This window comes from Xiphophorus couchianus, chromosome 5, assembly GCF_001444195.1.
Source record: "Xiphophorus couchianus chromosome 5, X_couchianus-1.0, whole genome shotgun sequence".
NCBI lineage: Eukaryota > Metazoa > Chordata > Actinopteri > Cyprinodontiformes > Poeciliidae > Xiphophorus > Xiphophorus couchianus.
The window spans coordinates 21,761,399-21,788,250 of record NC_040232.1 but is presented as its reverse complement, the minus strand read 5'-3'; the positions used below and the strand labels follow the sequence as shown (position 1 = coordinate 21,788,250).

Here is a 26,852-nt window from a genome sequence, read left to right as displayed (position 1 = left end):
TCCGTCACTTTTTTCAGTCATTTAAACTGTTTAATGTCGTTAACACCGTTGCGACCTGTTTTTCCGAGCCGCCTTTAAACGCAACATGAGCGCTACGACGCTCGCGCTGGGTTTACGTCTGTGCGGCAGGAGACCTGCTGCTGCTGTGCAGAGCTGCGCAGGTGTGTGTTAGAATTATGGCAGCAAAACGCAAAGAACTTTGCACAGTTTTTCCCCCAAACTAACCGACTGAGTTGAGTAATGCTGGTGGATGGAGGTAATGTTAGCTAAATGATGACTAGCTAATACAAATACAGCACCTTAAGCTTGTTAACTAGTAGCCTGTAGACTGCTGATGTTGTTCATGTTCAAAAGTGAGTAGTACTTGTTACATTGAGTAACTGTTTTAGAAAAAAATTACTTATATGAGTAGTTTTACTGCACTGTACCTTTTTCTTTTACTTGAGTAATATTACTATGGCTATGTATTCATTTTGCCTCCCAACCGACCCCCCCCCCCCCCCCCCCCCCCATAATAAGCGGTTCAAATGATCTAATCGTCTGTTGATTTGCAGCAATCCACATTAAAAGCAGATATAGAGGGCCCCAAAATCAAATTTCGCTTTGTCCCCGTTGAGGCTTGGGCCGGCAGCCCTGATGCTAACATCTCCACAAAACGTATTAAAGATTGTGATTGTAACATGTGTTACACACATCAGGACTGGTGTCAGTGTAACAGATGCTGATTTTCCTGTAAAATGTATAGAACAGGTAGGAGTGATTAAGATGTAGCAGAAACAAATTTCATATGGTTCTTGTGGATTTGATGTTTTCCTTATTGGTAATAAAAAGACAGCTCTGTACTTGAAATTTGTTATGTCTGGCTTATTTATTATGAAATAAAAACAGAGCCTGTCTTGAAGGAATGATAGTTGGGGTCTGTCTATATGCTGGAACTCTTTGGTCTCAGGAGTGACGGAGCGGTAAACGTGCTGGATTCCACCCTAGCAGTCGAAACATGGTTTGAGTAATTTATTTTATTTATTTATTTTTTTGGTTCTAGTGGCCTTTATTTGAAAGTGCTCAGAAAGGAAAGTCAGGTAAAGAGAGACAGGGAATGGTCACCAGGCCGGGAATCGAGGACTAAGGCCTCCATATGTTGGTTGTTCTTAACCCCTGAGCCACCACAGCACCCTGAGTAATTCATTCTTAAGTATATTGAACATTTATGATAAAAGGATCATTTGTGATTTTCACCTTCAGCATCTTGACTGTTTGCACGAAGACATAAATGGGTTTAAACCATCCGATCAGAGTCTGTTGCTACAAAAGTAACCATGCCACATCAGTTGGGCTTTCTTGAATATTTCCATATGAAAATGTAGCGTTTCCTCCGTTGTGCTGCCTCCAAGCCACACTCGCTTTGGAAATCCAGACAGGCATCAGATTGGCAGGCAGGCCGCTGTATAGCATCATTGCTCACCAGCCAGCTGCACTTCCTGCGATAAGGCTGCCGTTCATCCTGGGCCCGAAGGTGCTGGATTCAATCTGGCCATCTGCCGATTGCTCAGCGTTTCTGTCTGTCTGCATAAACTGCAGCACATATTCCTGTCAGTCAGAACCTCCACAGTATTTACCACCTTCATTTCATTACACTTTCTTCAGCAGAATAATCAGTGGAAAAAACTCAGAAAACCCCTCAAACCAGGGGGAAAAATATTTTGAACAAGTTAAATGTGATGAACAAAACTTGATTTAGCAGGCAGTGGTTACACAGAGCAAATATTCTGAAATGCTATTGAGTGTCTGAATGCAGTGACAGCCTCCTTCCTCGTCGCCCTCAGCCTGTGAGAAGAATGATAAGTCATTGAAGCTGGTGTCTGATCTGAATAAAACGCCCAGGACCTCCATTAGAAAATGCTCAGCCAGCTTTGGGCTCTCATCGTTTTCTGTCTCTGCAGAGCGGAGAAACGGCGGGGCGTTGGAAGAAGCTTAAAAGATGGACGCCTTCAACAGAGATGTGAAGAGTGTGTAACTTTCTAACGACACAGAGAGGAGGAGGTATGAGATTTCAAATGGTTTTAAATGATTTACTGTTTCAGAATAAAGGTGCACCATATTGAAAATACTGTGTCTATGTTCCTGATAGAGCCTCAGCTCTAACTGCGCAGAATCATCACAACCTGTAGAAACTAGGGAAAGGCTTGCCAAAATAATTCATATTACTACATATTATATACAAAGAATAATACAAAAACATACATTTTGGTATACATATGGAACTGTTCATTTTCCCAAGTTGGCATACAGACCTTTTCATAGAGCATATCTAATATGTTCGAAAGAAAATACAGGTTGGAACAATGAAGCACCCAGACGCAATGCTACTGACATGCTATCAACAAGAAGCCAATCCAGGACCTGCATTTATTTTCCTTGCTGCTGGTTGTACTTCCAAAAGCAGAATTCGGGAAGACAGTAGATGTTACCTTCTATGGTAGTAATGCATAAACCTGTTTCTGATTTTTGGCTAAAACAGGTTAGCAAAGAGAAGGAGTTCTTCCCTTTGAATAACCATCTGCTTCATTAGTAAATACAGTATATATGTTATTACAGTAACACTTCAGACATTAACAGATGTATTGCATTAGATGTCCGTATAAAGTTTTTATAAATGTAAATGTTGAAGTGCTGTTAACACTTAGTTTATGCGGCTGAAATTTTGACACCCAAACATCCCAAATAAACATCACCTAAAATAATGGAAAGTTATTTTTGGGGAAAAAACATCACCACCTCTTTTCTTGCCAAAAGATGATAGAGGCAAAAATTAAATTTTTTTGACAATGAATGTCTTAGAATGGGAGCGATATTTTACGCGTGGTTTGCTTTTTGTACATGCACAAAAATCACATGAAACCTTCAAGCATGTTTGTCCCAGGAAACTTTCCATAGAGGTGCCTATCAAATAAGATGACCCTCTTCACAAAGTGCACTGGTCACAGTATATTGGTCAGCATGCACTCACCAGAATTAAACTGCAAACTTAAATGATTCCATACATGTACAGCTTTAGGATTCAAATAAAAAAAAGAAAACAGAAATGTAAATGAATCTGCACTCAAATTATAGACGAAACAATGACCAAGTTTTATTGCAACAAAACTATTTATTTACTGTGTCCTAGATTTTTCATGTAGGAGATAGTCGTAATCCTCTTAGTCAGAACACGTTTTTCTCATCATGCCTGAGGTGTCTGCTAAGCAAAATATTATCGGAGGGTGTGAGGTTCGGGGGGGCGGGTTGTCTAATCAGGAAAAAAGAATCAGAGAATCAGACAGACAGCAGCTGGCTTTGCTGCGGCACTTTGTTCACAGTGGAACAGACTGGGACCGTAAAAATCTCTTGACAACAAGATGTTATTGCTTGAGGTATTGAGACGGCCGCATATGAGAAATATATATGTGTTTATGTAATCAAAGTCAGGCGCAGAGATATTAAACTGGAGAGCTCCTAAATAAAGATGCATGCACTGCAGTAACCCTCTGTGGTCTGTTTGTCTGCTTTTATTTCCAGTTAGACGCCTGAAGGCCCAGTCAGTTAGGATGAACTCAATCACAGTGTGAATCTGAACTTCATTAACTTATGAAATAAAACAGCCAATTTTAATTTTTTAATAGAAAAATACTAACAAGATTTTTAAGGCAGTGCCGTTAATTTACAGATGATAAACATGATCAGGTTTAAACAGTGTTTGCTTTGTAAAACATCAGCTAAGGGAAAATAAAATAAATCTCTAATGTCCTATTGTCTGTGTGATTATCATACTTGTAGTTATTGAAAATATTTCATTGTGTAAAGCTAAGCAGTGACTCTTAGATCATTTGCAAATATGTTTTGTGCTGAATCCAGATGTAACATAATGTTCAGTGATAACTGAAACGCCATGTGACCGCTCAGGTGGAGGTAAAACTGCAGACACTCTTTCTCCTCACATCGGTGTGATGCTCTTCCTCTTCCATCTCTTCCTCTCCTTCCACTTCCTCATGTCTCTAATCATCTTTGATCTCCATATGGTTGGGAACGCTTTTATGTCACTTCGTCTACTCGACCCTTCCTCCTCATTTCTTTGAAGATTTAAAGCAACTTTACCTTGATTTCTCTTATTGTTGATGGTTGTAATTTACTCATAATGATGATCAAGATTGCTGTGACCAGTGGTTGCGCCCACATCGTACACGCAGTACTTGCTGCTTAGAAAGTATGTAAAGCCTCTACATCCTCTGGAGCTATTAATAGTCCCTCATCCTACAGAGAAAGATTATTCCCATGTGAAAAGCATCTAGACGGCTGCCAATCTTTCAAGGAACGCTCGTCTCAGCAAAAGGGCTGCAAGGTCAGACTGAGAGTTTAAAGAAATTGCAAAAAAAAAGAAACAGAAAACCAAAGAGCTTTTTCTGAGAGTTCTCACTTAGCATGCTAAACACGTCAAGTTCATAACCGAACAGTGAGGAGAAGAGCACCCAGTATGTCTTGGCTTAAAGTGTTGAAGGCGAAAGCTTTGGATCTGAGTAAACCACCAGACAGCAAAAAATAAAAGGCCATGTTTTTAAAACGAGTGGAGCACGGTGGTGGAGAGGAGGTTATTTGGACTTGTTCCACAGCTACTGGACTATGTTAGAGTTATTAACATAGATTGTCTAATATGAAGCTAATCTGCTTGACAGATGAGGCTTTGGGGTCATCATTAGGTCAATGATCCCCAACACAGCAGCTAATCTGCATCAGCATGACCAAAGAAGAAAATGAACAACATGCTGCAAAAGTCCAGAACTCATAATTGAGATGCTCTGATGACAAGTAGTCATTTGCCCATCAGTAGCTGCATTTCCATTAACCATAGAACAGGAAAAGCTGAAATAATTTTGCTTAATTAAAACACGGCAATTCCGTAAAAACTCACATCTTTTGAGAAAAGGTTGTTGAACTGGGATGAAGTGGTTTTTCAGCTGTACCAAAATAGATCAATTTCGCAAAGCTGAAACGGAAACACTTTTTTTTTCTCCCCTCTCACGAGTCACATGATCAACAGCTGAATGTCACTACTGAAACCCTGAAGAAGACGACAGGAAGTAGTAGAAGGACGATGGTTTGTTTCTGTTTCTTTTATGTGCAGCTGGCTCCACCAGAGCTCTCACTGCATCACACAGCTGATTAAAGGTTGTGTCATTCCAACATGTTGGATCCATAGCTCTTCTCTAAAATCACCAACTACAATTTCCCCCAAACCCCAAAATAGAGTGAAATAGAGCCGCTCCCACATTTAAAGGGCTTGTTGTTCCAAAGCCTGAACAAGACACTGACGTCTCCTCTGATTGGCTGATAGATAATGAGTGCTAGCACCAAGCCTGGATAATGAATATATCTCATGTAGCTGTTTACGTCTGTCACTGCCATGGTCACATGAACAAGCTTATCCATGTGCAATTTTAATTTCATTTCTTATTTAATGGAAACACTGCAAAATAGTGAAATAGAGTTTTTTTTCAGTATCTGCAGAATGTAGACTTGTGCACATCTGCAGTGGAAATGCAGCTACTGTATATGAATGTGCTGAAATGAAAGCCACCAAAGTGTATTGTTTGGAAGATCTGGAGAAAGATGGCTACAGAACTAGTGAAGGACAGATTAACAGCAAAGACAGACTGTGGCAGCTGGAACAGTAGCTGAAAACATCCATCCATCCATCCATCCATCTTCTTCCGCTTATCCGAGGTCGGGTCGCGGGGGTAGCAGCTTCAGAAGGGAGGCCCAGACTTCCCTCTCCCCAGCCACTTCTTCCAGCTCCTCCGGGGGAATCCCGAGGCGTTCCCAGGCCAGCCGAGAGACATAGTCCCTCCAGCGTGTCCTGGGTCTTCCCCGGGGCCTCCTCCCGGTGGGACGTGCCCGGAACACCTCACCAGGGAGGCGTCCAGGAGGCATCCTGACCAGATGCCCAAGCCACCTCAACTGGCTCCTCTCGATGTGAAGGAGCAGCGGCTCTACTCTGAGTCCCTCCCGGATGACTGAGCTTCTCACCCTATCTCTAAGGGAGAGCCCAGCCACCCTACGGAGAAAACCCATTTCGGCCGCTTGTATCCGCGATCTCGTTCTTTCGGTCATGACCCAAAGCTCATGACCATAGATGAGGGTGGGAACGTAGATCGACCGGTAAATCGAGAGCTTCGCTTTTTGGCTCAGCTCTCTCTTCACCACGACGGACCGGTACAGCGCCCGCTTGACAGCAGACGCTGCGCCAATCCGCCTGTCGATCTCCCGCTCCCTTCTTCCCCCATTCGTGAACAAGATCCCGAGATACTTAAACTCCTCCACTTGGGGCAGGACACCCCCCCTGACCCGGAGAAGGCACTCTACCCTTTTCCGGCTCAAGACCATGGCCTCGGATTTGGAGGCACTGATCCCCATCCCGGCCGCTTCACACTCGGCTGCGAACCGATCCAGCGAGAGCTGCAGATCACGATCTGATGAAGCCAAAAGGACCACATCGTCTGCGAAAAGCAGAGATGAGATCCTGAGGCCACCAAATCGGATCCCCTCAACAGCTTGGCTGCGCCTAGAAATTCTGTCCATGAAAGTGATGAACAGAATCGGTGACAAAGGGCAGCCCTGGCGGAGTCCAACTCTCACCGGAAACGAGCCCGACTTACTGCCGGCAATGCGGACCAGACTCTGACACCGGTCATACAGGGACCTGACAGCCCGTATCAAAGGGCCCGGTACCCCATACTCCCGGAGAACCTCCCACAGGGCTCCCCGAGGGACACGGTCGAACGCCTTCTCCAAGTCCACAAAACACATGTAGACTGGTTGGGCGAACTCCCATGCACCCTCCAGGACCCTGCTGAGGGTGTAGAGCTGGTCCAGTGTTCCACGACCAGGACGAAAACCACACTGCTCTTCCTGAATCCGAGGTTCGACTATCCGACGGACCCTCCTCTCCAGGACCCCTGAATAGACCTTGCCAGGGAGGCTTAAGAGTGTGACCCCTCTATAATTGGAGCACACCCTCCGGTCCCCCTTTTTGAACAGGGGGACCACCACCCCAGTCTGCCAATCCAGGGGAACTGCCCCCGATGTCCATGCGATATTGCAGAGTCGCGTCAACCAACACAACCCTACAACATCCAGAGCCTTAAGGAACTCCGGGCGGATCTCATCCACCCCCGGGGCCTTGCCACCGAGGAGCTTTTTAACCACCTCGGCGACCTCGCCCCCAGAGATTGGAGAGCCCAACCCAGAGTCCCCAGGCTCCGCTTCCTCAGTGGAAGGCATGTTGGTGGGATTGAGGAGGTCTTCGAAGTACTCTGCCCACCGGCCCACAACGTCCCGAGTAGAGGTCAGCAGCACACCATCCCCACTATAAACAGTGTTGGTGCTGCACCGCTTCCCCCCCCTGAGACGCCGGATGGTGGACCAGAATCGCCTCGAAGCCGTGCGGAAGTCTTTCTCCATGGCCTCTCCAAACTCCTCCCACACCCGAGTTTTTGCCTCAGCAACCGCCCGAGCCGCATGCCGCTTCGCCCGCCGGTACCCATCAGCTGCTTCCGGAGTCCCACAGGCCAAAAGGGCTCGATAGGACTCCTTCTTCAGCCTGACGGCATCCCTCACCGAAGGTGTCCACCAACGGGTTCGAGGGTTGCCGCCGCGACAGGCACCGACAACCTTGCGGCCACAGCTCCGATCGGCCGCCTCGACAATGGAGGCACGGAACACGGTCCACTCAGACTCCATGTCCCCCACCTCCCCCGGGACGTGTTCGAAGTTTTGCCGGAGATGGGAGTTAAAGCTCCGTCTCACAGGGGATTCCGCCAGACGTTCCCAGCAGACCCTCACAACACGTTTGGGCCTGCCAGGTCTGACCGGCTTTCGCCCCCGCCACCGGAGCCAACTCACCACCAGGTAGTGGTCAGTGGACAGCTCCGCACCTCTCTTCACCCGAGTGTCCAAGACATACGGCCGCAGATCCGATGAAACGATGACAAAGTCGATCATCGAACTGCGGCCTAGGGTGTCCTGGTGCCAAGTGCACATATGGACACCCTTATGCTTGAACATGGTGTTCGTTATGGACAATCCATGGCGAGCACAGAAGTCCAGCAACAGAACACCGCTCGAGTTCAGGTCGGGTGGGCCGTTCCTCCCAACCACGCCCCTCCAGGTCTCACTGTCGTTGCCCACGTGAGCGTTGAAGTCCCCCAGCAGAACAAGGGAGTCCCCAGGAGGAGCACTCTCCAGTACCCCCTCTAAGGACTCCAAAAAGGGTGGGTAATCTGAACTGTCGTTCGGCCCGTAAGCACAAACGACAGTCAGAACCCGTCCCCCCACCCGTAGGCGGAGGGATGCTACCCTCTCGTTCACCGGGGTAAACCCCAACGTACAGGCGCCGAGATGGGGAGCAACAAGTATGCCCACTCCTGCCCGACGTCTCTCTCCCTGGGCAACTCCAGAGTGGAAGTATGTCCAGCCCCTCTCAAGGAGACTGGTTCCAGAACCAGAGCCATGCGTCGAGGTGAGACCGACTATTTCTAGCCGGAACCTCTCGACCTCACGCACTAGCTCCGGCTCCTTCCCCACCAGAGAGGTGACATTCCACGTCCCAAGAGCCAGTTTCTGCAACCGAGGATCGGACCGCCAGGGTCCCCTCCCTTGGCCGCCACCCATCACACAGTGCACCCGACCCCTTTGGCCCCTCCCACGGGTGGTGGGCCCATGGGAGGGGGGGCCCATGTTTCCTCTTCGGGCTGAGCCCGGCCGGGCTCCATGGGTAAAAGCCCGGCCACCAGACGCTCGCCATCGTGCCCCCCCTCCAGGCCTGGCTCCAGAGTGGGGCCCCGGTGACCCGCGTCCGGGCGAGGGAACACCAAGTCCAAGGTTTTCCTTCATCATTGGGGTCTATGTCATGTTTAGATGAGAAGGTTAAAGGAAACTTCCAACAGCCTTTAAATAAGACATCGTTGAGAAGATTCAGACCTCTTCCATCTTTTCAACTGGTGCACCTTTTTGCCTCTAACTGAGCCTGTCTGCATCCCCGCTGCCCTAACATGCACACGCTCCCTATACCTCCTCCAGCTGATAATTCCTCAGGCTACTTTTGATTGTTACTTCAAATCTTTCAGCTCTCTAAAAGTGCTTGTGAAATCAGCTAAACTGTGAGCAGAGTGGCTGGGTGGGTTATTTCCCCCCACCACCACTTTCTGCACCTCTTCCACCTCTCCTTCACTCAAGTGTTTCCATTCATTATGTGCATGACATTCTTTGTCTGAAAGACATTGGCGGTCAGCCAGGAGTCTCCGCTGAGCCAGTCCAGGCGTTTAATTGAAACCATAAAAGAACTTTCTGTTGGCACAAAAGCCCTCATGTGGGCTTTGTTGCAATTAGATAGACCAGAAAGGCCAGTGAACCTGATGAAAGGGGATTAGCAGGAATGTGTTGCCTGGATATTATGTGAAGTGTGCCGTGGCAGCTTTCAGAAGAATTAGTAAAGGCTTGACCTGTCCATCACCGGTCAGGGAAAAGGACAAACCGATGACTAATGGAGTGAAAAAAGGCAAAGCTTAAAACCCAGCTTCACTACCAGGCCTGCAGAACATTGTGCACGCTGCTGCTAATCAGCTGCTCCCATCTACAGCCCAGCAAAGCACTCTGACACAGTTACTGGGAACTTCATTATTCGAGCTGGCCCAGTGTGAAGGTTTAACCAACACATTTGCAGAGGGTCACAGTGCTGGAGGCATGTCTCTAGTCCACGTAGAACCATAAATGTACATATGGTGATTCTTCATGCCTTATCTGAAGCTGGAGATCACACTGTTTTTGATGCCTGGCCATGTTTCTCTCTGTTTTTCATAACTTTGGCAGTTTTGATGCAAATTAATGAAATTTGGCCAAGTTGTGAATTATGCAGGTAAAATTAGACAAATTTAAAAGTCAAAATAAGATGATAATGATAATCATAATGACACATGATATGGCAATTAAAAGAGCATTTTTTGTGTGTGTGTGAGAGAGAGAGCAATCCAATGGGGAAAAAAATGAGGTCCGGGAAAATGTCCTTGTTTTCACCGGTGTCCCGCTTTGTTGGTGATAGTGGTTATAATAGCCCGTTAAATGCCATCTATATATTATTGCCAAAAGTATTTGCTCACCTTGATTCATATATGAGCCTGACTGGCATCCCATTCCTATTGCCAGACGGAGACAATCTGAAGGCCACATGAAGTTTGAAGATCTGTAATGACTGACTCTGCAGAACCTGGCGACCTCTTCACACTATGTGCTTCAGGATCCGCTGACCCCGCTCCATCAGTTTTCATGACCTACCACATCATGGCTGAGTTGCTGTCGTTCCCAAACACTTCCATTTTCTGATAATACAGCTGACAGTTGACTGGAATATTTAGGAGCTAGGAAATTTCACAACTAATTTGTTGCACAGGAGCCATCCTACCACAGTTCTGTGGGCTGTGGGAAGGTGCGAAGTATCCTGGGGGCATGTTTATTATTAATGATTTGAAATAAATAAAATTATTATTCTTGCCATAAGAGTAAAATAAACACACATTACCACCACTCCTATGAATAACTAATAAAACCAAACTCTATGTTTGTCAGTACCATTCATTAAACCAGCAGTTTACTTCTTTACCTTGAACATCATTAATTGTGGTACCATTTAAAATCATGTTTTCCTGCTGAGTGTACAATCAGAGGAATCATGCCAGATTATGATTGGTAGAAACCAGATCTTGGGCCTCCCAGGGGCCCGGGGTTACAGTTTTACTAAATCTCCTCTTGCTGCAAACCTAGTTTTTCTGACATGATTGGAGTGTTCCCACTCAGCGGGGCTGCTTCAAGGTGGATTAGGGCTTGCTGCTGTGAGACCAAAGTTATTCTCAGCTTCATCATAACCCTGTCCTCAATTCCAAAGCACTTTATAAATAAATGAGCAAATTGAGCGCTGCTACATTTATGGACTGGGCCTTTTGTTTCACAGAGCAACTCTGCCAGATTTTATCTTTAATTGGGAATTTTGTAAAAGATGAACTGCTGCAGTGCTGAGGTCAAGATTCTAAATTACATATTTCCAACATTTAATTGCTGATTAAATTGATTTGCCTTTATTGTCTTTTCTTTAGGTTAAATCGAGGTGTGTGTGTGTGACCTGTTTCACATCATCAGCCTGTAAAATATGAAAGCAGAACTCCTGTGTGCAAACTGCCCCCCAGTGGAGAGACTGTGATTGACGTGGAAACTGGTCCCAGTATTTGTTGAGGCTCCAACCTGGGTACTGCTGCAGCTATGTGTATGGACAAGGTAACCCTGGACAGAACTGTACTGCAGAGGGGAGATGGCTTCAAATGTTACAGAATCTTTGCTGGTTCAGCAGGTGTTGTGTGTGTGTGTGTGTGTGTGTGTTATGTTTCTGTCTGTGGAGAGAAGTTCTCGTCACACTGCCTCTGTATCATCTCACAGCGCCGTGGTGAAGGCTTGTGTGGGTGGGTGGGTGGGGAGGGTCAGCTGGTGTTGTGAATCAGGCCGCTGAGGTGTCAGGGACGGCTTCTTCACAACACCAGGGTTCCTCCCAGCCATTTCCTGCTGGAATACATCAGTGATCTGCAAGAGAGCTGGGCTGAAATAAAGCCTGAAGTCATTTCCACAGTTGGAATAAATGCATTTTTCAGTCTGGTATAAATCGACACAACGGCCATGAGTTTGCGTTGATTTTTGTAGGAATGTTGATGTTATTGAAAACTATTTAACCAATATGAATTATAAACTGAACTTGACTTCATTATCTGCATTTCCACTGACCATATAATTCCAAAAATTGTAATTACAAAAATAGATTAGCTTAATGGAGACACACCAATTAAAAAGAAACAAAAAAACCCCAATTTTTTTAATTAAAAGATTTTGTCCTAGATGTACTTAAATTTGTGTATTTTACAAAACTGCAATGGAAACAGTTTTTGCATCATGGGAGTGATGTGATCAGCAGCCAGATGTTACTACTGGCAAAAAAGAAGATGACGATGACAGGAAGTGGTAGGAGGATTATGACTTTGCCTGGTTTTTAAATATCACATGAACTGACTTATGTATGTGTGATTTTAGCTGTGTTTTGTATTTAACAGAAACTCTGCAACTGCAGAATTGCGTTTTTTTACATTGACAGAATACTGATAAACTTTTGCGCACATTTGTAATGGAAACACATCTACTGTTTGATAACTATGATAAATGTGGACTGGATGTAATTGACTCGGAATGTCTGTATGACTGAATTAAATTGATATTATTTGTAAAGTGTCCTGAGATGGTCACGTGTTCAATAAACTCAATTAAAAATATGACCATTGGGTATTGATCAGCTTTCTGACCAAGGTCCTCAGTCAACTGGCTTTACCAGCTGGACTCCAGTCAAGTTGCAGAAATGTCTAAAGGACAATCAGATGAACCTGATCTCAGTTCTGAGTCTTATAAAGAGTGTGACTGCTTATGCATGTATTATGTTTGAATGTTTACATTTTTAAATTAATTTTTCAAATATCTGATAAGAAAAATAAACCTTCCACTTCTATTTTAATAAATGACTCAATGAACAATGTACTGTAGTTTTTGACTCCTTGTTACCACTTATTATACAACATGACAGAATCTTTTTCAATTAAAATGTATACACAGTTTTGTATCTGTTTTATTTTTATTAAATGAAACAAATGCAGTGTACTACAGTACTGCATGATCTAGAACATAACTAACACTAATTATACATGGGGAGGGATGAAAATAACCAGAAGAAACATGGATGGATTGATGGATGGATGGATGGATGGATGGATGGATGGATGGATGGATGGATGGATAGATAGATAGATAGATAGATAGATAGATAGATAGATATTCCTTTAATGATCAAACACTGGTCTTGTTAATCTGGGCGACTTCATTCAGGTAGGCGATGAATAACTTGGTTCCTTCGAGGTAGTTGTATCTGCAAAATAAAAAAGTCTATTTTGTGCATTTATTAAAATTATTCAACTCAGTTGCACATTCCTTTGATTCGGACTATGCTATTTTTAATAACTGTACAGTATTTTATTTATTAACTTTGCCCTTACTGTACACTGTTACTCCTAAATTAATTTTATATATAGTATTATATTTGTTATCTACATGTGTGATTACCTGTCACTTCCCTAATATTACACCAGATGTTCCCCACTGTGGGACAGTAAAGCATATTTCTATTTAATCTTTCATTCAGAAACCTCAGTGAGTTTTCACATGCATCTACATAAGAATGACTTCAAAGGAGGAAAACTAAACTTTTAGAACCGACTGACCAAGAGGCTGAAATTAATCTGACAGAAAATCTGTGGAGTCACATAAGGGCACGTAGCTTCCAACAGTGTCCTTGGGCAAAAGAGACCAAAACTGAACAGAATTAAGCTTATCTTGTGAAAAAAAAGGAAATTAGAGTAGTTGTTAGGCATGAAGTGTGTAAAACCTGCTCATTTTCTCATTCTGGGAGTGCATTCCATCATCAAAGCCTCCAATGGGCATCATGATGATGCTTTTCCCCGTCACATCCTGGAAGGTTCTGGCAATGGGGATGGTCCCACCTTCACGGATTAGATCAGGATCCACATTGAACACTGAAAGAGAGCCAATATGTATCATGTATCTACAGTATAACTCAAATGCAAAAACGCTTTGTCTATTGTATGTTCTTCAGAGTTGGAAGAAAAAACAACAAAGCATTTTCAAAAGCCCTAAATACTTTTACAATTTCACAAATAAGCACAACATCTCCTGTTAGGTTAACAACTTCTGTAAAGCCAAACAGTTCAGGTAGAAGAGAACTGAAGTAAAACATATAGCTGTGTGCAGTACAGATAATTTTTCTTCTACCTATAATGGCTCTAAAAGGCTGTTGTAGGATCCAGGCCCTGGAAAGCTGAAGTAGCTTTCTTACCTCTCTTGATCGCTGCCTTTCCAGCTTCATACAGAGGGTGCTTAGTGTCAGCCAGCCAGGGCTTGGCCCCAATCACCATGGTAACTTTCAGCTTGTTAGGACTCTTTCTCTTAGCAAACACAGAGTGAAGGTAGTCCGTCACCTAAAGCACAAAAAGGAGACTTTAGTAAAGCAAAGCATTACATAAATCAACACTCTAAAGCACTCATATATGCTACCTGTTTCTTGACCGCTGCTGGGTCCATGTCAGGGACTTGTCTTATTGAGAACTTAGCAGTAACCTTAGCAGGGATGACCGTCTTTGTGCCGGAGTCAGAGAAAGCCCCCTCTATACCATGGATGGAAACAGTGGGGTAGCGCCACCTATGCGCCAACAAGTCCACCTTTGGAAGAGCAATACAGAGGCAACCCCTTGTTGAGTCGGGAGAAAACTCGGGTTTTTTTCTGACTTGACTTTTTACTACCTTGTTGTTGTACATGAGGTGGCTGACGCCAGTCTTGTTCTTGTAATTGTCCACGTCAAACTCAATATCCTGATACATTTTCCATTCTTCATCCGACAGAGGAGCCACTGCTTCCCGGACCCCCGGAATCAGAATCTTTCCACTGGGGCTGATGAGTGTGTCTGAGAGAAAAGTGACCATAAATCAACTCAGAATTTTTTTTACAATTTTTCTTGTAATTTCCCCCAATATAAAACATTAGCTGAGGAAAGCATTCAAATATGACTATTAAACCATAGTTTACGATAACTGGTAAGTTATATTTTACATCCCTGTAGAGAAACTTTGACCCATTCATGTTTGCAGAATTGTTTTAATTCAGTCACTTTGGATTCCCCCATCATCCCAACATGCTACAGCATTTCACTCAGTTTGAATTTGACTAGATCATCCTAAAACTTCCATTTTGATTTCAGCTAAGACCGTCATAGTATCAACACTACGTTTGACTATTGGTGTGATATTCTTTTTCTGAAATGCAGAGTTAGAGGGAAGTTAAAAAGAAGTACTGCTTTTTTCTCATCAGTCTACAGAATATTTTTCCAAAGGTCTTGAAGACTGTTAAGACTGTTTTTTGTGAAGATGAGACAGATCTTCGGTCAGAAGTTGTTTTTGCCCTGGAAGTTTCACTTTTCTGCTACTTGTCCATGTTTTCTTGATTTGTGGAAAGTGGTTCTACCTTGTGGTTCTCTGGACTCACTAAAAATGGTTTTCTTTTTAGGCCAGTAGATCTCTGTATCTTTGTTTCTTCTCTGCTCTTCGCCTTTTTATTAGCTTTAGATGTGATAGGCTGCTTTTTAAAGTCTTTTAGCACATTTCATGTTGACAGCAAGGTTCTATTTAAGTGATGTTATTCTACAGGTTTGGGATTAATTAGGTCTGGGTGTGCTCACTGAAATTAAACTCACTGTTTTAGAAACAGCAAGTTTTTGTAAACATATCAGTTAATTCCTGATTTAACAAAAAGGGGTTGCAATGACTTTATCAAAGGGTGTTTGGTTTAGATAGACTTTTCCCTTAATGAATGAAATCATTGTCTGAAAACAGTTTTTTATATTTGCTCATGTTATCTTTCATAGCAACATTATTTGACTGTCACAACATTATCGTGTGGAAAAAAAGAAAATTTGGAAACCAACGGTAGCTAAATACACCAGATAATTTACTGCAACAACATATAGGTTTGAAAATTTTTTAACAATGATGATTTCTTACTGAAGAGATTTGTCAGGAGGCTCTTGATTTTATTTTTAAATCTGACAAAAATGTTTGTCCACATTATAAACCAATTCACTTCTTATTTCCCTAACTTAGCTAGCCATTTCTGAACACGCAAGTATTTTAATGGATGTTTTCCTTAGAGATCAAAGGGTACTGCTCCTTTAGCCCTTCAGCTAGTTCACTGGGGAGTGTCTTGATGAGAAATCTTTATTCTTAAAGGAAAACAGCTGTGTAAACTACCAAAGGGAACAGAAAAGCAAATGAACAGGGCAAAGTGTGAGGATCAAAGAAAGACGCCTTTTAGACCCACCAAGAATGCCAATGAGGTCAGTCATTGGTTCGATCACAGTGCCTCCATAGACACCAGAATGTAAGTCTTGTTTAGGGCCTTCAACCTACAAACACACAACATAGTAAGAATCAGATACAGAGAGAAACGAGTCAAGAAAGAATTCTACAACCTCTGCAAAGAAGTAGCAGTTCCCTCTGGTGCCATAGGTTAGGGCTGGCCGTCTGCTCAGCCAACCACAGTCAGAAATGACGATGTAGTCCACATCGGAGAAGAAGGTGTCTCTCTGCGCCAGGATCATTGAATCCAGGCCGTTAGAGCCTGTCTCCTCCATACCCTCAATGAGAAACTTCACATTCACTGGCAGGTCCTGGTGGATGCCAGAAGTAGAGTTTAAGAACAAATGCAGTAATTGTTTGACATACAGAAATATAGCCATTTGAAGTGAAAACTATGTTTACATAATACATAATGTTGTCTCTATAGGGGTCGGTGTGTTTTCTCTCACCCTGCTGAGGGCTTGGTAAGACTGAACGGCGTGGATCCAGGCCAGAACCGGAGCCTTGTTGTCTGATGTTCCTCTTCCATACAGATTACCTGAAGGTACAGTGCCATAAAACATATTTATTTATGACACTACAACTAGAATGTGCTGTAGGTCAGGAAAATTTAAATGCAGATCACAAATGATGTCATTTTTGAGATGTTTCAAACAGACATAATAGGTATCTTTGGACTGATGTGTGAAAAATAATTACACAAGAAGAAATCATCATTTAATCAGTTAAAAATCAGGTAAAAAGCTGTATAAAGAACATAAAGGTGACTACCGTTGATATCTGTCAGGTTGTAGGGATTGGTAGCCCAGCCGTCCTCCAGCTTCGCCGGCTGAACGTCCACATGACCGTAGACACACACTGTGTGTTTGCTGGGGTCACTCCCAAACTGAGCTGTCACTACTTTTGGCAGTGCTATTGTTTGTCCACTTGGAAGCTGCATTTACAAAGGCATGGTTGGTATTCCCACATTTCTACAAAATGATACATCAGCCACCTGATTTGGAAATAATATGGCACAATGTGAACCAGTACCAGGCGGTGTTGATGTGTGTTTACGCATTTGGCAGAAGCTTCTTTCCACAATAACTTACAAATGAGGATATAACAGTAAAGTTAAAACAATAGCTAATTCAAATTAAAAATTACTTTATTGATCACAAAGGGAAATTAAATGTTGTAACTCATTCATTCAAATTCTTCAAAGAGTTATTGTAGCTGTTGATGGCTGTTGGCAGGAAAAACGTCCTGTAGCAGTCTGTCTTACAGTGAACTTAACTTAATCTCCTGGCCATAGCCTCCTTTCTGATCAAGTTCAAAGTACCCCACTAATTCCACCTTTCACTTTATTGTTCTCGTTGTGGAATAAATGTCGGATCATTAACTGGTTTTCCATAAAGTGGCTGCCACTGGGTCTCAGGTGGAGCAGAAATGAAAGGTAATTGGTGAGCAGGGAACACTGAAAGGCTGCATGTTTAGATTCAGTTTGAATATGGGATGCTTTTATCCAGAAGGTGATATTGTAAATTGGGTCAACGTTTGAAAATGTTTATGAACCTGCTGTTAACTGTTAGCTCCTGGCCTTCAGAAGGTTTGTGCTTGGCTGTTCTGGTAAATCAAGCTGCAGTTTTGTCATCTCAGGTATATTATTGAAGACATAAAGCTGCCCAATGGAGCAACCCCTGCAGAATTGTTATTACCCTACTGAAGTAAAGACGACAAACTCCAAATTCTCAAAGAGAAGTTATAAAAGGGAATCACTTTAGCAGAGACCTGGGGGTTTCGTCACTGACCTCTTGCTCTCCGATATCAACCAGTTGTACCATTCCTCCCATCAGTCTCAGCTTCTCAGCCACCAGCTCCATCATGCGGTGCAGGTCTGGTCTTCTCAGAATGTTGCTCGAGTCACTTTCAATTGCAACCCACTCCCTCAGAACCTGCCACACAAATCAAAGTCTCATTGTGAATGAGCTATAACTTTTAATCAATCCAAAGAAAGTTTATGTTGCTATAACAGAAAGTTATTCTGTTGAATAAGTGAGGTGAGTCCTTCTGTAAGCAACTAATACCCACATCTTCAACAAATCACAATTTTCTTCCTTCTAACATTTATGTCAGACCTGTCCTCACATACCTGTGGACATGAACTATGGAGCACTTTCATGAAACAGAACTCAAACAAATGAAATCCCTAAGGAGAACCTGCTGTCATTGTGCACTGTGGTGGAGACACAACCATAGCCTAACCATGAGGGTGAGCGGAAGATCCTGCAACAGAAAACCTGCTCCCACTTTTATTTGAGCTTATTGTTCATAGGTGCAAATTACTTGCATTCGCTGGACCCATTGAGTGTGGTTGATCAACATGTAGTCAGAGCAATCAGCTTTGGGGAGAGATGAGGCAAGTAGTATGTCAAAAAGATGAGCAGTAAGATGGAGAATCAGCACCATCAGTGTTTCAAGTTTGTCACCTCAACATGTTCTTCCTGATGGTCATCAACGTACTGCGCCAGCTCGGTGTACGGGAAAGCCTGGCAACAGGAAATGACCAGCAGGATGAAGGGGACGGTTTGAAGATTCATCTAGTGGAAAAATGAAAAATCAAATGATAGTGGGAGTAGCTTGTTGGAAAAAGAAGTTATCACAAATCATTAAAAAATTAATAATTATTACATCATAATCTAACTGAATATTGAAGAAGTTCTAATTTAAAAATCAAGCAAACAGATACTCTGTACAGTGGCTCTCAAAGGTGTACATACCTTATTGAACTAACAAAAACTGAAAAAATAAAACAGGTGGCTTTCGTAAAACATAAGAAAACTTAAAACACATTGTGTGCCCTAAGCATCCAAATATACTTACTCATCGTTGTTCTTAGTAGTTAATATTTATTTCATTTTCCTTTTAAATGTGACCATCACTACACAGCTTGCTTGAAAATCCATTTTCTGATTACTTCATTAGGATTTAACTGAAGTGCAAAAAAAAAGTATATTTATTTTAAAAAGAAATTGTGTTGGCCTTGGTTTCAGACTCTGCAGTTGGTGTTTAAATATTGTCAATAACAAAAGTGTTCCAATAACACATTATCTAGTAATATTTTCTAATATCCTGTCAACTTTTAACATTTTTGACACAGAAACATGTAGGCTGCTGGCGGACCACCCAGAGCACTTCTAACACCTCGCTTAGCAGGTTGTCAGTGAAAACAAGATGCAATATATGAGACAACAGTGAGAAAAACAAGAAACTGGTCAAGGAGGTTGCAATGAGACCAACAGTAGGACTAAAGGAGCTCCAGGAATTAAAGTACCGGTTGTGTCCTACATGGAATAACCTGTTTCCTCCGTATGTAGTGGTTCAAGATTGAAAGATGGAATCTTTTTTTCCACAGAATAATCAAACACACTTTCATGAAAAGTGAGAACCTTTGGGCCACAGATCCAAAACATCTAATTCATAGAGAACAGCTCTGTACACCTTTGCTGGGAAGTTGTAAAGAGAGATTCTATTTTACGGCATTAGACTCCATATCATTCCAGATTTGATGGAATGATGCAACCAGAGTCCAGAACTGAATATGGCAGGAAATCTGGGAGGTAAACAGTGGATAAAGGAATTTGTTTCTATCTGAAATATCTGCAGAACATTTGAAAAGCCAAGTAGGAATTCTCTGATTAAGATGTGACATCCTGACGGAATTATAAAAAGGTATTAAAAGATGTTTCAACAAATCAAGTTTGCATCCAGGTATTTTTTTAAAATCTATGTAATGTATTTGTTTTCAATTGAATTGTACAGATCATATGTCAGTTTAAAGGTGGAGAACATTTAGAAATGATTTGAAACCGTTAACATCTACAATAGCATTTTAACATGGATATGGAAACATTTTAGACCCTCTACAACCAGCTGCTCTGCTGAGTCGCTCCATCTCACTAAGCAGCTTTTAAACAGAACTTTTGCAACTTCTGCCTGATCCCTAAACCGTTAAAAACTTCAGCTTTATCTCGCTATAGATTAAATCTTATTTCTATTTTTATGAACATATAATATCTTCACAATATGAATATATTTCCTTACCTTCTCTTAGATCCAGTGGAAACAGTCTTATCAGGCCCAGCAGCTGTGGCCCCATGTTGCTGGTGGGACATTTATACACATTCCCTCATGCTGCACTCTTACCGGGCCCTGGGGTCACACTGTCAAATGTTTCCTGACATCTTGCCAAGACAGCAGACAAATGTCTTTCTTTTTTTGCTGAGAAAGACAAAACTCCACTCAGATCTATTGATCTTGCTCCAAGAATGTGCTCTAAGGATCGACGGTGGGGGGTTTGTGTGCGTGTGTGGGGAGAGGTGCTCGGAAGGACAAAACATCATGTGAAACTCCTAATTACTGTGCTTCCACACACACATAACAAGTTGCACAACAGACGGCCCCCTGAACTAAACCTCAAAGGAACAGCGTTTCTCAAAGGGCAATGTGAATTCATGGGAAATGATAAATGGACCGAACTTTTCCATCATATTGATCACTGATAGCGTTTTACAGTAGAGTCACATTCACCCATTCGCACTCACAAATGCATACACATTTATACACCGATACACAATTGTTGTTTTCTGTCTCAGGAGGCACATGACAGAGGAGAGGAGGTGCTGTGTTGACTTGGTTCCAGAATGGAATAAACTTTGAACTACTTGAGAAAAATTGTGCTTTGAGTCGGGGGGACAAAATAAGTGCCAGTACTCCTCTTAATGTCATACATATTGTAGGACAGAAACATGGGTGATATTTTGCATATACTGTAAATCTGTCTATCGATCTATAAATCGGTGGGTTTATTGTACAGAAATGATAAAGAACACAAAAACAAAACCAGTTCTTAATCAAATCCACGAGTGAAATTCAACGTGTCATGGAGCCACTTAACGGCAAGCCTCATTGTGTTAATATTGACATGAAAAATAATATTGAAAAATAAAGATATAAAAACCAATCACAGAAGTGATACCACTGCTAACCGCACTTTATGACAGTCTGTTAAAAATACTTCATCCCAGTATTATGAACAGAAGGTGACTATACATATACACATAGTAATCACTCTTAATATCTTTAACATGGTTTAATAAAGAATGTACTGTTAAACCAAAAATATTTACAAATATTTTAAAAACAGCTCACAAAAACAAGGCATTTTGTTCATTTGGTTGACGCCAAGCAACAGGACTTTCTTGTGGTAACAGACTAAACTAAAGCATTTTCAAGTGATGTTTTTTCTTGTACTGCCTTTCTGTAAATCAAGAGAAGTTACTTTGACAATGTGGTGCATCTTTATCTTAAAAAAACAAAGACATAACCAATGACAACAAGTCAGAAAGAATGATGATTATCAGTGTCAGGGTTTCCCCTCTATGCCCGGTGATCTTTAATACTACTGGCAGTGTTAAAGATGCATTAATACATCTTTATATTAAAGAATGTTAAGCTGACAATTTATGTGGTTTTAGTAGCTGTTCCATTTCGTGGCTATTAAGGTTTTTAAATAAGCGCCACAAAGACAGTTTTGCTTGCCCGAACTTTATGGGACAAGTTTTTCTGCTCTCAGCGCGGACGCGCGCATTAATCCTAGCTGACTGTAGATAAAACATTTCATTATGTGCAGTTTGGTGTGTCACTGCAAACAAATAAAATAAAAATAAACCCGTGTGCTGAGTGACAATGAGGCGAGCGTGAAAGCTCCTCCACGGACAGAACCACCAGCTCACTAACGCACCAGCTAAGCAGGAATTCAGACTTTATCAGCACAGACACAGAGTCAGCATGTTGAGACTAAACGCACAGGAGTAAAGCCTGCTGGCCTGCCAGGCTTACGATACACTGGGGGAAACCCTGAGTGTCAAATTATGTCTAATTCTCCAGTGTCTTTGCGAACAATGTGTGCAATGGTTGACACCTTTGGAGGTTGCTGTGTTGAAGCTCCAGTATCTCAGCTCTCAGCAGCTTCACAGTGCCTTGTGACGGAACCACAAGGGCAACCATGTTCAGGGTTAGGAGGTGGTAGTTTTCATCAAATGATGATGACGTAACATTTCTGACCAGCTCACGCGACACAGCAGTTTTCGTAGAATCTGCTACAAATCCTGCTGTATAGACCAGAGCATTTTCCACCAGATCACCAAACTTAGTTGGAAGATAGCCATGGTCGCACACAACAGCTGAAATGGAGATTGTTACTCTTCAGCAATTCAAGCAGAGGACATCTAAAGGTGACAGGTACACGTCATCATGTTGGGCAGCCACATTGCCTGTCCCACTAGGTGAGCCACCAGATCGAACCATCAGACGTCCTGGAACTGGCATGCAGATGGATTGTTACTCCAGCCACCTAGATTACAAAACGGGCACATCATACAGGAATTACTTATAAGACATAACATACAAAGACATTTATTGAGTATATTTTCAAAGTTTATTGTAATTAAAACAATAAATAAACTGGTCAACATTAAGGCTACCTTTGTAATGTATGTGGATGTGGGAGGGGCAATTTTCCAGTGTCCCGGAGGTACTTGTATGCCTTTGGACTGTGCAGATGGAGTGTGAGGGCAAACTCTCTGTGCTCCTTTGTGTACTCATGGCCCTGCTTTTCCAAGAAGTCCAGCTGAAGATCTGAAATGTTAAGAGTAAAAATGAAAAACCTCTCCTTCAGATAAATAGCTGAGGATGTTAAAAAAACAGTAGTTATATTAAATAAATTAGAATATGTGTTCCAATGAGGCTCATTTGTCAGATAAAAAATACCTTTTGAAAATAGACGACAACCCGAAAGCAGGTATAAGACAAACTTTTCATTAAGGCTACATCTCTGTATTAAAAATGTTTTTTTTTATTGGTCTGATGTAATGTCTGATGTTAATTAATCTTGTGTGCATTAACTGTAAGCAGGAAATCATAATTAACAGCAATGAAGGATTTTTAATTTATGTTTAGTTAATCTATATAAAGTGTTTCACTTAGTGTTAAAGTTCCTGAAATAAATGGACTTTTGAATAATTTACTGAATGGGTCTTTAATATGAATTTCAAAGAGCTAATTTCATCTTACCTGAGTATAATTCAAGCCTCTCTCTGAGCTTCTTATTTATTAGTTTCTTGTCACTCAAATCCCCCAATAGAGACTGAACTGTGGTCTTTGCCCTCTTTTCTCTGGCCATGGCGTTTTTCTTTTCCCGCTCTAGACTTTCCACTCTTGCCAAGGCTTCCTTCAGTTTAGCCGCAACAGCGGAAAGAGAAGCTGGCAAGGCGTAGCCATGATCCTAAAAGACAGAGAGATGAAGATCACACTATGTGATCTAATTGACTGCCTTCAATTGTGAGTGTGTTTAATATGAGTGGTTTGAGAGTTTAATATGACCATGACCATTATAATATCATGTTTAAAATATAAATACTCACATCATTAGACTGAGGTTGCGGCTGTGAGGTACAAGTTTCTGTGGCATCCTGAGAGGCCACAGACAGGCTAGATTCAACTTTTATGGAGGTTTCTGTGGTCCTGCACTTTTCTGGCTAAAGTGAAGAAGCATAATGATTATGAACTTTACAGTATATAGCTATCTGTACACATAAACGAATGGAGGAATGAGTATCTCACCCTGTCCTGTGAGTGATAATACAATCTGTACATTTGTGAATGCTAAGAGACTTAAGACGATACACCTACTCTTTGGAGGTCAGCAGGGAAGCTGAAGATTGATGGAATAGCGCCATCTCTCAGTCGGACAATCTGACCGGTTCTGTCAAAATCCTCCTGTTTAAAATGCTCACTGCACAGCACTGATGAATCACTTGCAGTGAATCCCTCTCTCTGCAAAGTCGCTTCCCACTTCTTCCTCACATTTTTGTCTTTGGGAAACCTTCAAAACAAAAACGGGATATTTGCAAGTGCCTACACGAAAACATTGTTCAAAGTAGATTAGTCTTATTTTTTCATTATAATGTTCTCCCTGTTTTACTACTTTTTATTTTCAATTTCTTATAACTTTACTTCAATTCAATTTTGATGCATTTCTGTTAATAATGAATAAAAATTAATGAAAATGTGAATAAGCTTGTTTGAAAACTGTTCAGTCAGATGTTCTGTTGTATGAATGGTGGGCATGAGATATTGGCATCTTACTGTCAGCTGGGTAGTAGTGATATTGATTCAATTACATTTACTTGAGTAACTTAAAAAAAATTGTAGGAGTTCTTTTTACTAAGTTGTGGTTTTTACTTTTACTTGAGTAATTTCACTATCACTACCCTTATTGAGTAGAATTCCTGGATTCTCTACCCACTGAATGAAAAACAAACATGTTTTAACCAAAAATTCACCAGACTAAGACTCAGACATACACCCACAGTTTTTGTTAAAAGTTTCACATATTTTATATTGAATTACTGTCATTTTGGTCCTTAAAATACCAAAATTTCCCCTTAACTTTATATTTTGGTCCATCTGTTGACGTTTAAATATTAAATGATTGATAATTTGATGAACTACTGTGGAGAATTAACCGTTCTCCATGCGGAGTTCTTGATGTATGAGGTTACAGAAGAGTCAGAGAGTTGAATTTATGAATTCCATTTATTAATACCAAAATATAGCTGGTCCATTTCACATGCCACCTTTACAAGGTAGCAAGTCAAAATGGTCCCCAGAAGGGGTTGTGATCTCCTTTGTTAGCCTCTAGTTACGCCCCAAAGAATTCGTTCCTTAGCTCCTAGTATAATATAATCTTATCCTTGAGGGTGTTTCCTAACATGACATTTCTTTTAGCTTTAGCTTAGCAACTAGCTAACAAAGAAAGAAGGAAAACACAGAATTATTTATTCTCAACACTACTCAGTACTTAAGAAGACTTGTTTACCAAATACATTTTTACTCTTATTTGAGTAGTTTCTTGGATGGCTACTTTTTACTTTTACTTGAATAAAAATATGTTGAATTAATGATACTTTTAATTGAGTGCAATTTTTGGGTACTCTGCCCACTTGTGCTTAATGTTAATAAGGTGAAAGAATTAAATATGAATCATCTGTGACACACCTGTGTAAAAGTTTGATGGTATAATGTCAAATTCATGACAAAAGCCGAGAAAAGCACCATTTTAATTTCCCACTAGCGTGTATTAAACTCCATGCGCGCATTGAACGTCCCACGCACAAACAATCAAAAGTGACCAGCGCTATTCTAGCAAAAAACTCAACACACGTGTACGAGATGCAGCTCTCTATGCTTTCAATATATCTACCAGGTCGCTTGTGGACTTACTCGTGTGAAATATTTGGTTAACTTTTTTTTTCAAAACTTGAAATTATACCCTTTACAATATATCAGCGCTGAAAAGAGGTGTACGCATCAAACAAAACGAATATAAAACACTGAACACAGAGAGGAAATCCGTAAGAGATTTATAAGTACATACATGCATTATATAGTACAATGTAAGTTTCATTGTGTAGCTGATGCAATGAATGTCTACATTCACATACCTCACTGATTTTAAGTGTTTTGCTGTTGTTTTTTAACCAAACTTTCCCATCATAACATTTCACCTCATTGTAAAAAGCAACAGTGTATTTGATACACTTAAATGCGATTGTACCAGTAATAGCAGAAAATGTATAAGGCACTCAGAATTTATTTTATGTGTACGGTTTTCAATCGACGCATTCTTCCACGTTTATCTTACTTGTGAAAAGTTATCCCCCGAGTCCTAACGTCAACAGTCCGTCGATTTGAGCAAAGATTAGCCGCACAGTGCTGAGGCATCTTGTGATGTTTTTGATTTAGCCAAGTAGGTAGGACGACCGCTCCAAGATGGCGGCCGTATTTCCCATAGAAATGAATACGTAGACGCCGCATTGAGCGCTGAGTCCTGGGTTACGTCACCGCCATCTTGTGTGTGGCAGTAGAGCGATCGGAGCTCACTAAATCATGTGCTGTGTGGACTTGTTTCAACCGTTTTACAGTACAAACTGGATTCATTGGCATTACAGTAAGGATGAAAGAAGTGATTGGAGTTCTCCCAGTGTGACCAGCAGACTGAAGCCCTGCCTGTGGCCAGTGTTCCCAGTATAATAAATAAATGTGTTTTATTCTTTCACTTTTTGTGTATTTTTAAATATCTCAATCTGAAGTATTAGATTCAGATTGAAGAATTAATACATGTAATGTAATGAAACAAAACTAATTTACTCTCTTAGAAATATTTTCAATCTTTGCTGTCAATAGCAGAGTTGACAACATACTGTAATAAATATTTTTTTCCAGAAAAAAGTAAGAAAAATATGTAGTTTAATGTTTGACAATGATTGATTTATCAAAGTCATTGTCAAGACATTTATCAATAATATATATAAAAAATAAATACAAGAAAAAAGATTGTCTTGAAACGTTAAATGTACTTTAAATTATGGAATCATGTAAATATGTTCTTTAATAAAACATTGTAAAAGTGTGAGTCTGTTCATCAATGTCAATATAAAAATTATCAGAATAATTTCTATCAAATAAAAACACTGTGCTCTTTATTCAGAAATCGCCCAAACCAATTAAATAATCACATCAAAAGTTAGAAACTATGTCTTTAGTCATTTATTTGATTACCAAATAAGTGTGTATGTGTGTGTGAGAAAATGTGTCAATGAAAGGTATTAACTTAAAATACTTTGTAGAACGGCACTTTGAAGTTCGGTCAATTTACTTGT

At 41.3% G+C, this 26,852-nt stretch overlaps 2 protein-coding genes and 1 long non-coding RNA gene across 3 annotated transcripts in view; 1 reads left to right on the top strand and 2 right to left on the bottom strand.

Annotated features, from left to right (window-relative positions):
- LOC114145026 (uncharacterized) overlaps positions 1 to 16,616 on the top strand; it is a 37,979-nt gene extending 21,363 nt beyond the window's left edge. The window contains exons 3-5 of the long non-coding RNA XR_003595596.1: positions 1,941 to 2,040; positions 10,231 to 11,352; positions 16,517 to 16,616. This is a non-coding gene — a long non-coding RNA (uncharacterized LOC114145026). The remainder of the gene's footprint in view (positions 1 to 1,940; positions 2,041 to 10,230; positions 11,353 to 16,516) is intronic.
- Positions 12,707 to 20,308, bottom strand: cndp1 (carnosine dipeptidase 1). The gene is made up of 12 exons (XM_028018342.1): positions 20,173 to 20,308; positions 18,558 to 18,668; positions 17,880 to 18,023; positions 16,861 to 17,023; positions 16,539 to 16,627; positions 16,203 to 16,400; positions 16,052 to 16,136; positions 14,482 to 14,642; positions 14,236 to 14,400; positions 14,018 to 14,159; positions 13,550 to 13,697; positions 12,707 to 13,033 (listed from the first exon to the last, which is right to left on the bottom strand). Exons 2-12 carry the CDS (start codon positions 18,666 to 18,668, stop codon positions 12,955 to 12,957), a joined length of 1,485 nt encoding a protein of 494 aa, XP_027874143.1. The 5' UTR covers positions 20,173 to 20,308; the 3' UTR covers positions 12,707 to 12,954.
- Positions 20,309 to 21,201: 893 nt separating this feature from the next.
- Positions 21,202 to 25,980, bottom strand: LOC114145024 (THAP domain-containing protein 6-like). Its single transcript, XM_028018344.1, has 6 exons — positions 25,835 to 25,980; positions 23,821 to 24,013; positions 23,553 to 23,666; positions 23,203 to 23,413; positions 22,614 to 22,767; positions 21,202 to 22,483 (listed from the first exon to the last, which is right to left on the bottom strand). Exons 1-6 carry the CDS (start codon positions 25,912 to 25,914, stop codon positions 22,471 to 22,473), a joined length of 765 nt encoding a protein of 254 aa, XP_027874145.1. The 5' UTR covers positions 25,915 to 25,980; the 3' UTR covers positions 21,202 to 22,470.
- Between the last annotated feature and the right edge of the window lie 872 nt (positions 25,981 to 26,852).